This window comes from Notolepis coatsorum (assembly GCF_963971535.1).
Source record: "Notolepis coatsorum genome assembly, contig: SUPER_7_unloc_5, whole genome shotgun sequence".
NCBI classification, from domain to species: Eukaryota; Metazoa; Chordata; class Actinopteri; order Aulopiformes; family Paralepididae; genus Notolepis; species Notolepis coatsorum.
In genome coordinates this window covers 484,188-498,283 of record NW_028174876.1, presented here as the reverse complement: position 1 = coordinate 498,283, position 14,096 = coordinate 484,188, and the positions used below count along the sequence as shown (strand labels likewise).

Genomic DNA, 14,096 nt, shown 5'->3' with positions numbered 1-14,096 from the left:
ACCAAGGACACTAACCCTAGATTACCAAGGACACCTAACCCTAGATTACCAAGGACACCTAACCCTAGATTACCAAGGACACTAACCCTAGATTACCAAGGACACTAACCCTAGATTACCAAGGACACTAACCCTAGATTACCAAGGACACTAACCCTAGATTACCAAGGACACTAACCCTAGATTACCAAGGACACTAACCCTAGATTACCAAGGACACTAACCCTAGATTACCAAGGACACTAACCCTAGATTACCAAGGACACCTAACCCTAGATTACCAAGGACACTAACCCTAGATTACCAAGGACACTAACCCTAGATTACCAAGGACACTAACCCTAGATTACCAAGGACACTAACCCTAGATTACCAAGGACACTAACCCTAGATTACCAAGGACACTAACCCTAGATTACCAAGGACACTAACCCTAGATTACCAAGGACACCTAACCCTGCCCTCCAGACCTCCAGGCTGTAGTACCCACCTCGTCCTGCAGGCTGACAGCATGTATGGTGTTGTTGGTGTTGTTGTTCCCCGAGGACCCACCAGGCCACAAACCCAAGTCCATCTGTCTGTCGAACACCACGCCTGGAAAACAACCAAACAAACATCATAATCAGGACTATTTTTATTGATATTGAAATCACCATTATTAAACATGATTACTCATTGATTTGATGCCCTTCTGTCGTCTTCTACAAGTTACCAAAGATGTTTCAAAATAACCCCCCCTCCCTTTCACCACCAGCTGAAGCTACTGTTTGAGCTTGAGGGGGAGGAGCTTGAGGGGGAGGAGCTTGAGGGGGAGGAGCGCACCGCTGTGAAGGAAGGGTGCGCTGCGTTTACAACACAAGACAACATGAGAGCAACACGGCACGATGCGGCACAATAATCCTTTTAACTTGATTATCTTGTTTTCATGATTGTGGGAAGAAGTCACAATCTACTACTAATCAATATTACAAAAGATGGAATAATTAGATTATTAGGTCTAAAGAAAATAAATGTATAATAACTAAATTATATAATTAACTAATCTTAGAAATCCCAAGGCTCGGCGGCTAAGTGGCGCAGTGGGCAAGGCGCTCGCCACCAATGCAGGATATGCTGGGTTCGAGCCCAGCTCTAGGCGCTGCTACCAGCTTGGCTGGTCGTTCATACTAATACAATTGGCAGTATTAGGGGGTGGGAAAGCCGGTGGGTGGGGATCGGACGTCGTGGACAGCGACTCCTACAGGTCGGTTGGTGCGCCTGTACAGCAGAATCAGGAAGTATCGGGGGCGGCGCGAGCCTCCCACGCGTTACTCCTCGCCACTGAGAGGTCGCGCTGTGCAGGTGAAAAGATGCGACGGCTGCCTCCTCGTGTACCGGAGGGGACACGTGATGCAAGGCTTGGTCCACATTGCAGCCGACCAGTGGGAGGCATGGTCTGGCAACGTTCGAGACAAGGGAGGGTAGAATTGGATAATACGAAATTGGGATGGGAGAAAAATTTAAAATGGGGAGAAAAAGTAGAAGAAAAAAAAGAAAAAGCATGTACAGGCGAGAAACGGCAACACTTTTAGTGAAATGCACGTATTGCTGCATAGCGTAGTTTTCTGGGATTAGACAGGATTATTATACTCATATTCACCACGGTATAAAACGGGAATGAAAGGATGAAAAAATTATTTATTTTTCTCATATTGAACGATAGTCAATGTCAAATGGGCCATAGTATTGTATCCATAGCTATAATATATAGAATATATAGCCCTGCAAACACCGGCACTTATTCCTATCTCTTAGATCTTGGCGTGGTAAGTACAAATGATGCTCAACTGCGTGGCGTCCATTGAGTTAAATGTAGAGCCATATGAAAAAACTCGTTCACGGAATCGCGGACGGAATTACGGAATTGACCAATAAAAATGGAATCAACTGCAAAACGTGGAATATTGCAGAATTTGGCCTAATCTGGACTGAAATTACATTTTTGGGTGGAACGTTTGTTGCAAAGCAAACATGACCGGGGAGGCGGGGACCGCTGCGTGTTACACACAACACAGCGGTGTCCAAGTGTCTGCCGTCTGGCTGCTTCAGTGTTAATGTCGTCAAGAAGCTAAGAAATTCCGCAATAAGCCCTAAATTCAGAGCAGAGCAGTATCCTAATAACTTATGCCTCCGGCGATAAGGTGTTTTGCTAATTCTGTCAACGCACCGCGGACTGGACCCGCAAAAACATGTGCGACACTATTGTGATTAAATAGCTATGTAACGTTACAGTACATAGGACTATACAGGGCTGTACGCTAAGCTTTTTCACTAGGGGCACACTTGCCCCTAAATGAGAAATTTAGGGGCAAAAAATATTTTTTAGGGGCACATTTTTAAATAACAATTTTACCATTATTTATATAGATTGTTTTTGATTTAAAAAAAAGAAAAAATTAAATAAAATAAAATATATATATATATAGGGGAGCTCCCGTAGCTCACCGCGTCGGGGACAACCGTGCTCGTCACGGATCTGGGGTACACGAGTTCGACTCCCGGACTCGCCGTATTTTCTCAGAGTGTCTTCCCCTGATCTATATCCCATTCAACCTGTTTCTGTCGGTCATGCTTGACCAGAAAAAGCGATAAACGCTAAAAAATGAAGTTTAAAAAAAATATATATATATATATATTATATAATCATACTTGTAGTTGTATTATCTGCGAGACATCGCCACCACGCAACAAGTCAAAATGCTCGCTATATGCAACCAGCTCCACTGTCTGTGTGTACTCGAGTAGCCTCCAGCTACGGCCAGGATTCTCCGGAGTTGCAGCTGGACCCTATACTGTAGCCTCCAGCTACGGCCAGGATTCTCCGGCGCTGCAGCTGGACCCTATTGACTATATTCAGCGTGCCCTCAGCTCGAATACGCATCGACTCAGCGTTATAAGACATTGATATCAGGAGCTATCTGAACTATTTAGTTTAATGGCACGTTTCGTTTTGAACAGTAAGCTAACGCGAGCTATCATGCACTACTAGACTTGCTGGAACATTTGTTGATATCAGTAGCTAGCCGGCTGGCAGGCTCACCGAGGTCCCAGTGTCCCACTAGAGACTAGTGTTTACAACAGCCACGGGTGGAGGAGGCGCAGCAGATGCCGCAGCTCTCTCCGTGTGTCTGAGTTCAGTTCAGTTCGGCTCACTATAGGAGGTCGAACATGTCGAAAATATGAAGCAATACTAACTTTACTTTTCTTCATAGCTAAATCAGTCAGCCAGTCTATCAGAGTGAGTGCTCAGTCGATTGTTCCCGCTGATCATACCTGCTGAGTGCTCACTGCTCAGCTCGCGTGAGTGACGTCATCGCGTCATCACACGCCTTGGATAATTTAGGAGTGAAATGCGAATGCAAGGCTTGAAAGCACTACTCGCAAGCCCGCCCCCAAATAATATTTACCAATCGCAACGGCCAATTAAAGGGGCAATTCGCGATCATCTCGTCGCAGTGTACAGCCCTGCTATAGTATAGATGGAAATGATAGCTTCTAGCTAAATCTAGTGCACCCATCTATTTGTTTAATGCAAACGATCATTACACACTGTCCTTTATAAACAAAATAAACTAAACTAAAGGTGCCTAAATTATGCATTACTATATTTCATCACAATTTAATAGATATAGCTAGGCTACTGACATTGTCATTGTGATAATGTCAGTAGTAGCTAGCTGTATCTATTGTTTACACTTGAAATGTGTATTTTTATTTTGTCACAATATTATTTGAAAAATATTGTGTAAAATGTAACTGTATTTCTGAGTTGCAGCACTTAAAAACCTTAAATGGACTGTTATATCTTCAATTGTGGACATTTATTCATTCCCACTTATTAGACACTATTTCTGATGGTAAAATTAGCATAAAAAGCTAAATACAGAATTCTGAAATATTAAAACGGAAAAAACTGAATTTGGTAAAAAAAATTATGGAATTTGGAAAATAATAAAACGGATTTCATATGGCTCTAGTAAATGTCTCACGTAGTCGGTAGTGTGTGTGTGTGTGTGTGTGTGTGTGTGTGTGTGTGTGTGTCAGCGTTTCCGTTAGCCGGTAATTACCGGTATTTGACCGGCAAAATCTGTTGAAGTCCGACATATTTAATCTCTCCGGTCTTAATGTCCGGTGAAAATAATTCCCTGAGTCTAAGCACAATTTGATTATTTGAATTGTATTAAAATAGGCTAAAATTAAATAGCCTATGCGATGAACGAAACGATCATTACATTTGTTTCCTCGTTGCTTCTAATAATGACAACGACGTTGTCAGCGAGAGCTTAGTGCTGGGTGTGCGAACTTGTGAAGCTGCAGAGCCATAGCAACAGCAGCACAATGCAGTATTCCAGCAGTACTCCAATTCAGCCATTTTCAGCCAATGTTGGGTGGGGGGCGCTGCTGTGCGGTTCCCAGAAAAGAGCCAATAACAGCTGAATCAGCTGCTCTGCAGCGCCATACTCTTTGCAAATAAGTCGTTGCGAGGTGGAGAGAGTCGTCACGCAAACCACGATAATGTTGCCGTCTCTCTGCTTTCTCAGTTCTTCGCTTGATATAATTAATACAAATGTCCAATATAACGGAATTCGTTAGCTCATAAAAATGTGATTATAACAGACTGCTGTTTAGTGTCGGACCGACTGCCCACATACGCGGTCTATTTTATTTCAAGTCAGCAGCAGCACGGAGTATCGAGGGACTTATTTTATTTGGAATATATTAATGACTGTATACGCAAAAGTAGCCTAGTTTTAAGTAATACTATTATAAATCTACATGCCTTGAGGATGACATTCTTTATATAGCCTGCCTATCAATTGTTTTAAAGCTCAATAAACTATGACCGGAATTAATCTCATTTGTCCGGTAGATTGAAATCTTGCAGGTCACGGAGACCGGCAACAATTTTTTCTAACGGAAACCCTGGTGTGTGTGTGTGTGTGTGTGTGTGTGCGTGTGTATGTTACCTGCTGCTATGCGCTTTAAGATACGTTCTAAAGAGATTTCCCTAAACAATTACCCGAACACTACTTGAGTAATTCATTAGACCATTGGATCTGGGAAAACATTACTCTTGCCCATCCCTAGTTTTATGTACATACTGTAGTAAATGTGTATGTAGTGGACGTGGTACATACTCTACGGTTTGATGTATATAGTGAGTGTTTCCCCTGAAAAGAAATGCAGCAGCGGACAGCGGTGCTGTGCCTCTAGAGAACCACTGTTTTAACGTACACTGTACTAGAGAACCACTGTTTTAACATACACTGTACTAGAGAACCACTGTTTTAACGTACACTGTACTAGAGAACCACTGTTTTAACGTACACTGTACTAGAGAACCACTGTTTTAACGTACACTGTACTAGAGAACCACTGTTTTAACGTACACTGTACTAGAGAACCACTGTTTTAACGTACACTGTACTAGAGAACCACTGTTTTAACGTACACTGTACTAGAGAACCACTGTTTTAACGTACACTGTACTAGAGAACCACTGTTTTAACGTACACAGTACTAGAGAACCACTGTTTTAACGTACACTGTACTAGAGAACCACTGTTTTAACGTACACAGTACTAGAGAACCACTGTTTTAACGTACACAGTACTAGAGAACCACTGTTTTAACGTACACTGTACTAGAGAACCACTGTTTTAACGTACACAGTACTAGAGAACCACTGTTTTAACGTACACTGTACTAGAGAACCACTGTTTTAACGTACACTGTACTAGAGAACCACTGTTTTAACATACACTGTACTAGAGAACCACTGTTTTAACGTATACTGTACTAGAGAACCACTGTTTTAACGTACACTGTACTAGAGAGAGAACCACTGTTTTAACGTACACAGTACTAGAGAACCACTGTTTTAACGTACACTGTACTAGAGAACCACTGTTTTAACATATACTGTACTAGAGAACCACTGTTTTAACGTACACTGTACTAGAGAACCACTGTTTTAACGTACACTGTACTAGAGAGAGAACCACTGTTTTAACGTACACTGTACTAGAGAACCACTGTTTTAACGTACACTGTACTAGAGAACCACTGTTTTAACGTACACTGTACTAGAGAGAGAACCACTGTTTTAACATACACTGTACTAGAGAACCACTGTTTTAACGTACATTGTACTAGAGAACCACTGTTTTAACGTACACTGTACTAGAGAACCACTGTTTTAACGTACACTGTACTAGAGAACCACTGTTTTAACGTACACTGTACTAGAGAACCACTGTTTTAACGTACACAGTACTAGAGAACCACTGTTTTAACATACACAGTACTAGAGAACCACTGTTTTAACGTACACTGTACTAGAGAACCACTGTTTTAACGTACACAGTACTAGAGAACCACTGTTTTAACGTACACTGTACTAGAGAACCACTGTTTTAACGTACACTGTACTAGAGAACCACTGTTTTAACATACACTGTACTAGAGAACCACTGTTTTAACGTACACTGTACTAGAGAACCACTGTTTTAACGTACACTGTACTAGAGAACCACTGTTTTAACGTACACTGTACTAGAGAACCACTGTTTTAACGTACACTGTACTAGAGAACCACTGTTTTAACGTACACTGTACTAGAGAACCACTGTTTTAACGTACACTGTACTAGAGAACCACTGTTTTAACGTACACTGTACTAGAGAACCACTGTTTTAACGTACACAGTACTAGAGAACCACTGTTTTAACGTACACTGTACTAGAGAACCACTGTTTTAACGTACACTGTACTAGAGAACCACTGTTTTAACGTACACTGTACTAGAGAACCACTGTTTTAACGTACACTGTACTAGAGAACCACTGTTTTAACGTACACTGTATTAGAGAGAACCACCGTTTTAACGTACACTGTACTAGAGAACCACTGTTTTAACGTACACTGTACTAGAGAGAACCACTGTTTTAACGTACACAGTACTAGAGAGAGAACCACTGTTTTAACGTACACTGTACTAGAGAACCACTGTTTTAACGTACACTGTACTAGAGAACCACTGTTTTAACGTACACTGTACTAGAGAACCACTGTTTTAACGTACACTGTACTAGAGAGAACCACTGTTTTAACGTACACTGTACTAGAGAACCACTGTTTTAACGTACACTGTACTAGAGAACCACTGTTTTAACATACACAGTACTAGAGAACCACTGTTTTAACGTACACTGTACTAGAGAACCACTTTTTTAACGTACACAGTACTAGAGAACCACTGTTTTAACATACACTGTACTAGAGAACCACTGTTTTAACATACACTGTACTAGAGAACCACTGTTTTAACGTACACTGTACTAGAGAACCACTGTTTTAACGTACACACTGTACTAGAGAACCACTGTTTTAACGTACACTGTACTAGAGAACCACTGTTTTAACGTACACTGTACTAGAGAACCACTGTTTTAACGTACACTGTACTAGAGAACCACTGTTTTAACGTACACTGTACTAGAGAACCACTGTTTTAACGTACACTGTACTAGAGAACCACTGTTTTAACGTACACTGTACTAGAGAGAACCACTGTTTTAACGTACACTGTACTAGAGAACCACTGTTTTAACGTACACTGTACTAGAGAACCACTGTTTTAACGTACACTGTACTAGAGAGAACCACTGTTTTAACGTACACTGTACTAGAGAGAACCACTGTTTTAGCGTACACTGTACTAGAGAACCACTGTTTTAACGTACACTGTACTAGAGAGAACCACTGTTTTAACGTACACTGTACTAGAGAACCACTGTTTTAACGTACACTGTACTAGAGAACCACTGTTTTAACGTACACTGTACTAGAGAACCACTGTTTTAACGTACACTGTACTAGAGAACCACTGTTTTAACATACACTGTACTAGAGAACCACTGTTTTAACGTACACTGTACTAGAGAACCACTGTTTTAACGTACACAGTACTAGAGAACCACTGTTTTAACGTACACAGTACTAGAGAACCACTGTTTTAACGTACACTGTACTAGAGAACCACTGTTTTAACGTACACAGTACTAGAGAACCACTGTTTTAATGTACACTGTACTAGAGAACCACTGTTTTAACGTACACTGTACTAGAGAACCACTGTTTTAACATACACTGTACTAGAGAACCACTGTTTTAACGTATACTGTACTAGAGAACCACTGTTTTAACGTACACTGTACTAGAGAACCACTGTTTTAACGTACACTGTACTAGAGAGAGAACCACTGTTTTAACGTACACTGTACTAGAGAACCACTGTTTTAACGTACACTGTACTAGAGAACCACTGTTTTAACGTACACTGTACTAGAGAACCACTGTTTTAACGTACACTGTACTAGAGAGAGAACCACTGTTTTAACGTACACTGTACTAGAGAACCACTGTTTTAACGTACACTGTACTAGAGAGAGAACCACTGTTTTAACATACACTGTACTAGAGAACCACTGTTTTAACATACACTGTACTAGAGAGAGAACCACTGTTTTAACGTACACTGTACTAGAGAACCACTGTTTTAACGTACACAGTACTAGAGAGAGAACCACTGTTTTAACGTACACTGTACTAGAGAACCACTGTTTTAACGTACACTGTACTAGAGAACCACTGTTTTAACGTACACAGTACTAGAGAACCACTGTTTTAACGTACACTGTACTAGAGAACCACTGTTTTAACATACACTGTACTAGAGAGAACCACTGTTTTAACGTACACTGTACTAGAGAACCACTGTTTTAACGTACACTGTACTAGAGAACCACTGTTTTAATGTACACTGTACTAGAGAACCACTGTTTTAACGTACACTGTACTAGAGAACCACTGTTTTAACGTACACTGTACTAGAGAGAGAACCACTGTTTTAACGTACACTGTACTAGAGAACCACTGTTTTAACGTACACTGTACTAGAGAACCACTGTTTTAACGTACACTGTACTAGAGAGAGAACCACTGTTTTAACGTACACTGTACTAGAGAACCACTGTTTTAACGTACACTGTACTAGAGAGAGAACCACTGTTTTAACATACACTGTACTAGAGAGAGAACCACTGTTTTAACATACACTGTACTAGAGAACCACTGTTTTAACGTACACAGTACTAGAGAGAGAACCACTGTTTTAACGTACACTGTACTAGAGAACCACTGTTTTAACGTACACTGTACTAGAGAACCACTGTTTTAACGTACACAGTACTAGAGAACCACTGTTTTAACGTACACTGTACTAGAGAACCACTGTTTTAACGTACAGTACACTGTACTAGATGTATGGAGAGTGATAAGTCTACGTCACTCTGTTTTGTGTGGAGGAATCGCAGAATATACACTAATATGTCAGGGACCCCCATTTGATAAGATTCTGATCCCGGGGACCTCCATCTGAGAACATAATAATTTGTTGTTAGATGTGATTTAGTCCAGCATTCTACAACTCTGTCTCTACGCTGTAGTTGTGTGTAGATAACAGTAAGAGAGCGCCACCTATAATCATAGTCATTATTATACATTATTCCATTGTGCCAACCTCTTTAACCCTTTCACTGCCACACTACCACACAACGGTTAACCCTTTCACTGCGACAGAAGGTTTCACCCTTTCACTGCCACACGACAGCCGGTTAACCCTTTCACTGCCACACGACAGAAAGTTAACCGTTTCACTGCCACTCAGCAGAAGGTTAACCCTTTACTATCACCCAACAGACGGGTTGTGTGATAGTAAAGGGTTAACCTTCTGTCGTGTGGCAGTGAATTGATTGATTGAAAATTGTATTAACAGATTGCAGAATGGGTACAATACAGTACGGCTCAATACACACAATTGTTAAGGGGATGCAGACCAGATAAAGACTTTCGTCTTGTTTACATCAGGGTCCCCCATTTTCAATTCCTCATAACAAACATGACATACAGATAGACAGTACTGCTACATCTATACATTTATGACATACCAGATCTACAAATACAGTACTGTTTGTGATACAAAAAGAGTCTAAAAAAGAGTATATACATTTGAGGGGTAAGAAACTGTACATTGGAGGAGGTTGGGTAGGTGGGATGGGGAAACTGTACATTGTTGCTAGTAAAGGGTTAACCAACCTTCTGTCGTGTGGCAGTGAAAGGGCTTTAGTGAACAGTTTAGTGAGATTGAACTATTGCTACTCCCGTCCCAGTGACCCCGGCCCTGAGGGTCCCCTGAGGGTCTTCTCTTACCCGGGTTGTGTGAGGCCCCTCCCCCAGGTGCTCCCCCGCCCCTGAGGGTCTTCTCTTACCCGGGTTGTGTGTTATCTTACACGGGTTGTGTTGTTGTGAGGCCCCCCCCCCCGCCCGCCCCGGCCCTGAGGGTCTTCTCTTACCCGGGTTGTGTTGTTGCGAGGCCCCTCCTCCTCCCCCCGCCACGCCGGCCCCGGTGCTGATGTGGACCCGGGGCCTCCCCCCGGAGGAGCCGCCGCCGTGGTGGTGGTTCAGGTGGCCGGCCTCCCGCAGCCTCCGCTCGGCGTAGCCGCGGGCCATGCGCAGCTCCAGCAGGCTGAGCTTCCGCTTCAGGCCCTTGTTCTCGCGCTGGCACTGCGACACCTGCAGCGACACCACGGCCTGCTCGTCCTCCACCAGCTTGCAGATCTCCGCCACGGCGGCGTTGGCGAGCACCTCCATGATGGAGGCCAGCTGGCTCTGGAAGGCCAGGCGCGACATGGCGGCGACCACTGTTAGTGTTGTTCTTCTGCTGGAGTTAGTGAAACACCGGCCTTTAAAACACCCGGGAGCGGCTCCTCAGAGCATTATCGCCAGAAGAGGTGTTTGTCCGAGTGGGTTTATAAGCTTTTTATTCGGTTCTCTGGGTGATTATTAAACTGCCGCCGCGGCGTTGTTAGCCTCCGAGTCCCGACACAGCAACCGAGAAAACAACAAATAACGAAAAACACACTTCCGGTAGTTTTTTTTTCTTCCCCTCTTCTCTTCTTCTTCTTCCGCTTCGTGTAACGATGGTGGCGTTTGGCAAACAGTGTCGCGTTACCGCCACCTGCCGGATCAACGTGGTAACGGAGCAACAGAGTGATGATGATACATGTTGATGAGCTGAATGAATGAATGAAAACTTTATTTAACAGATTGCAGAATGGGTACAATACAGTACGGCTCAATACATACAATTGTTAAGGGGATGCAGACCTGAGAAAGACGTTTGTCTTGTTTCCATCAGGGTCCCCCATTTTCAATTCATATAGACATTTATGACATACACAACATATGACATTTATGGCATAGGGATGTAACGGATATGTACCGCGATAGTGTGACCAGAGATGTGGCTGGCTCGGTAGCGGTACATGGAAGTAAAACTCACTCCCCAGAGGCAACCAAACTGAGCGCTTAGAGAGGAATTCCTCTCTTGGCGCAGCGGTTTGTGTTGCTTCCCCCCGTGCGGACGCCCGGGGTTCGACTCCCACTCAAGGCACGGTCGAAGTCGTGGCATGTTCTATGTTGAACCGGCTACAGGGACATATAGGTATTTAGTACTGATACATTTGTGACATAAACGGTATTCAAATATACAGTACTGTTACCCCTAGATCCTGACAGAGTATATACATATGATGGGGAGGGGACTGTACATTAGGAGGGGGTGGGTGGGTGGGAGAGAAATATACATACGGCGGGGAGGGAATATATACATGCGGTGGGGAGGAGACTGTCTATTAGGAGGTGGTGGGGGTTTTGGGCATTTACGGTGGCCAGTTTCGAATTGCAGCCTCCCGTAGGTGCTCTTTAAGAGGTTTTGAATGTGGGCAGGGATTCACATTCCTTTACAGCTTTGGGTAGGGCGTTCCACATTGTTGTGGCATAATTGCGAAACGTGTTTAGTCCCTTGTTTGAGCCGAATCTGGGTTTAACATGATTTGTTGAGCTTCCTCTGGTGTAGTGGTTGTGGTATTCACTGACCTTTGGGAAGTATTTTGACATGTACACTGACCTTGAAATTAGATCAGATTCTATTAGAATCTTTTCAATCTGGCTTTTGACCTCTAATTCTGTCCGTTTTATTTTGTCATGTATTATTTTTGTTCTGTTTTTTGTTTTGCCATAGTTTTGTCTCTTCTACCCATGTAAGGCGTCTTTGAGCACCTGGAAAAGCGCTATATAAAATAGATGTATTATTATTATTATTATTATTATTATTATTATTATTATTATTATTATTATTATTCGATTCGATTAAAATGTATTGTCATCTACACTACAGCACAAGTTACAGCGAAAATAAGTTGTCATCTAACCAGAATGTAACAGTAAAGTGCAATAGTAATATACAATGTAGTACAGGTGATTCAACTGGAATATATATTTGATTTTATTTTATTGATGGATTAAAAACACACAACAAGGATCCAAATGATAACATGAGAAAGAGTAAAACCCTTATTAAATGAGTACTACTGAGTAATAGTGCTAATCTGATGTATATACAGTGTTATAGTATTAATATGTACAGGTATAGAGACAGTATGGTAGTAAGTCACACTGGCCAGCAGTATAATTAATAAGAGTAGGTAAGGGATATGTACAGATATAGATATAGTATCTACAGGTATATAAAAATGATTATATGTAGGTATGTACAGACAGATGTGGATAAATATATATACAGTAAATATAAATATATATATATAGATATATACAGCATTATTGTACATGCTATCATAGAGTTATATGGGTTGATGAAACTGCCCTGTAGAAGCTAGCCACAGTAACCACGGTAACTACGCAAACAGTCAAACTGAGAAAATTGGCTAAGGTTAACCGTCCGTCTGTAGTGTGGTAGTGAAAGGGTTAACATTCTGTAACAATAATAACTGGACTTTGGAGAAGTCTTTATTCGGCAGGCAGACACACACATGCGATGGGCGGCACACACACACAGGAACACACACACAGGAACACACACACATGCAGTTAGTTGGGTCGCCGATGTGATTGAGTCTCTGCACTTGACCCATCCCGTCGTCGTCCCCCCCCAAGGGCAGCCGGGAGCAGACATGGGGGGGACCGTGTGGGGCCGCGCCCGGGGACCAATCCAAGTGCTCCTGTCCGTCTTCGTCAGGGACGCCACAGCGTTAGCGATCTGTTGTGCATGTTTTTCCATTGGGTTTATCTTATCGGGGGGGAACCCTTGCGAGCACAGAGGGGGAGAACATGCAAACTCCACGAGAAAGGCCCGGGAGATACCCCCCCCACCTGGGTACCTGGCAACGCGGCAACCTGGTCCCCGAGCGGGAATCGAACACTGTAGTGTGGTTGTGACAGGGTTAACCCTCGGTTGTGTGGCAGTGAAAGGGTTAACCTTCTGTATTGTCGCAGTGAAAGGTTTAACCCTTTGGTGGAGTGGTAGTGAAAGGGTTAAAGTTCTTTAACGATCCAGTGATTTTGTAGTTAATGCAATTCTTTATCGCCCTTTTCTCCCAAACAGATGGAACTCTGAGACTTTGTCACAAGATACAACAGATATTGAATTTCTGACCAAATAAAAGTCGATTGAAACAAAAGCATAATCCTGTAGACACGGTTAGCTCCAGTTTGTGGAATTATATAAATGATACATCTACTGCCTTCACTGTCTACGACTGCCTTGCACTGCAATCATAACTACCCACCTCATCCTATAGTCTACCCATATATTACTGTTTGCATACCTGTATGATAGCCATGTACAGTAATTATATTATACTGTATATATTGTATATGTATATTTATTTACAACTGCTTGGATATATCTGCATATATCTGTATACATTATATCTATATCTGCATATATCCCTGTTCATATACCTGTATATACATTATATCTATATCTGCATATATCCCTGTTCATATACCTGTATACATTATATCTATATCTGCATATATCCCTGTTCATATACCTGTATTATATATTTATATCTATATCTGCATATATCCCTGTTCATATACCTGTATTATATATTTATATCTATATCTGCATA

General features: G+C 42.1%; 1 protein-coding gene across 1 annotated transcript in view; it reads right to left on the bottom strand.

The window, feature by feature from the left end:
• The window catches only part of LOC311232766 (uncharacterized protein), a gene marked incomplete at its 3' end in the record, with an annotated part of 104,421 nt that extends 93,449 nt beyond the window's left edge, over nt 1–10,972 (bottom strand). The window contains exons 1-2 of the mRNA XM_084338346.1: nt 10,455–10,972; nt 491–594 (exon numbers count right to left, since the gene is read on the bottom strand). Coding sequence (XP_084194472.1) covers nt 491–594; nt 10,455–10,791 — 441 coding nt within the window. The 5' untranslated portion in view covers nt 10,792–10,972. The remainder of the gene's footprint in view (nt 1–490; nt 595–10,454) is intronic.
• Between the last annotated feature and the right edge of the window lie 3,124 nt (nt 10,973–14,096).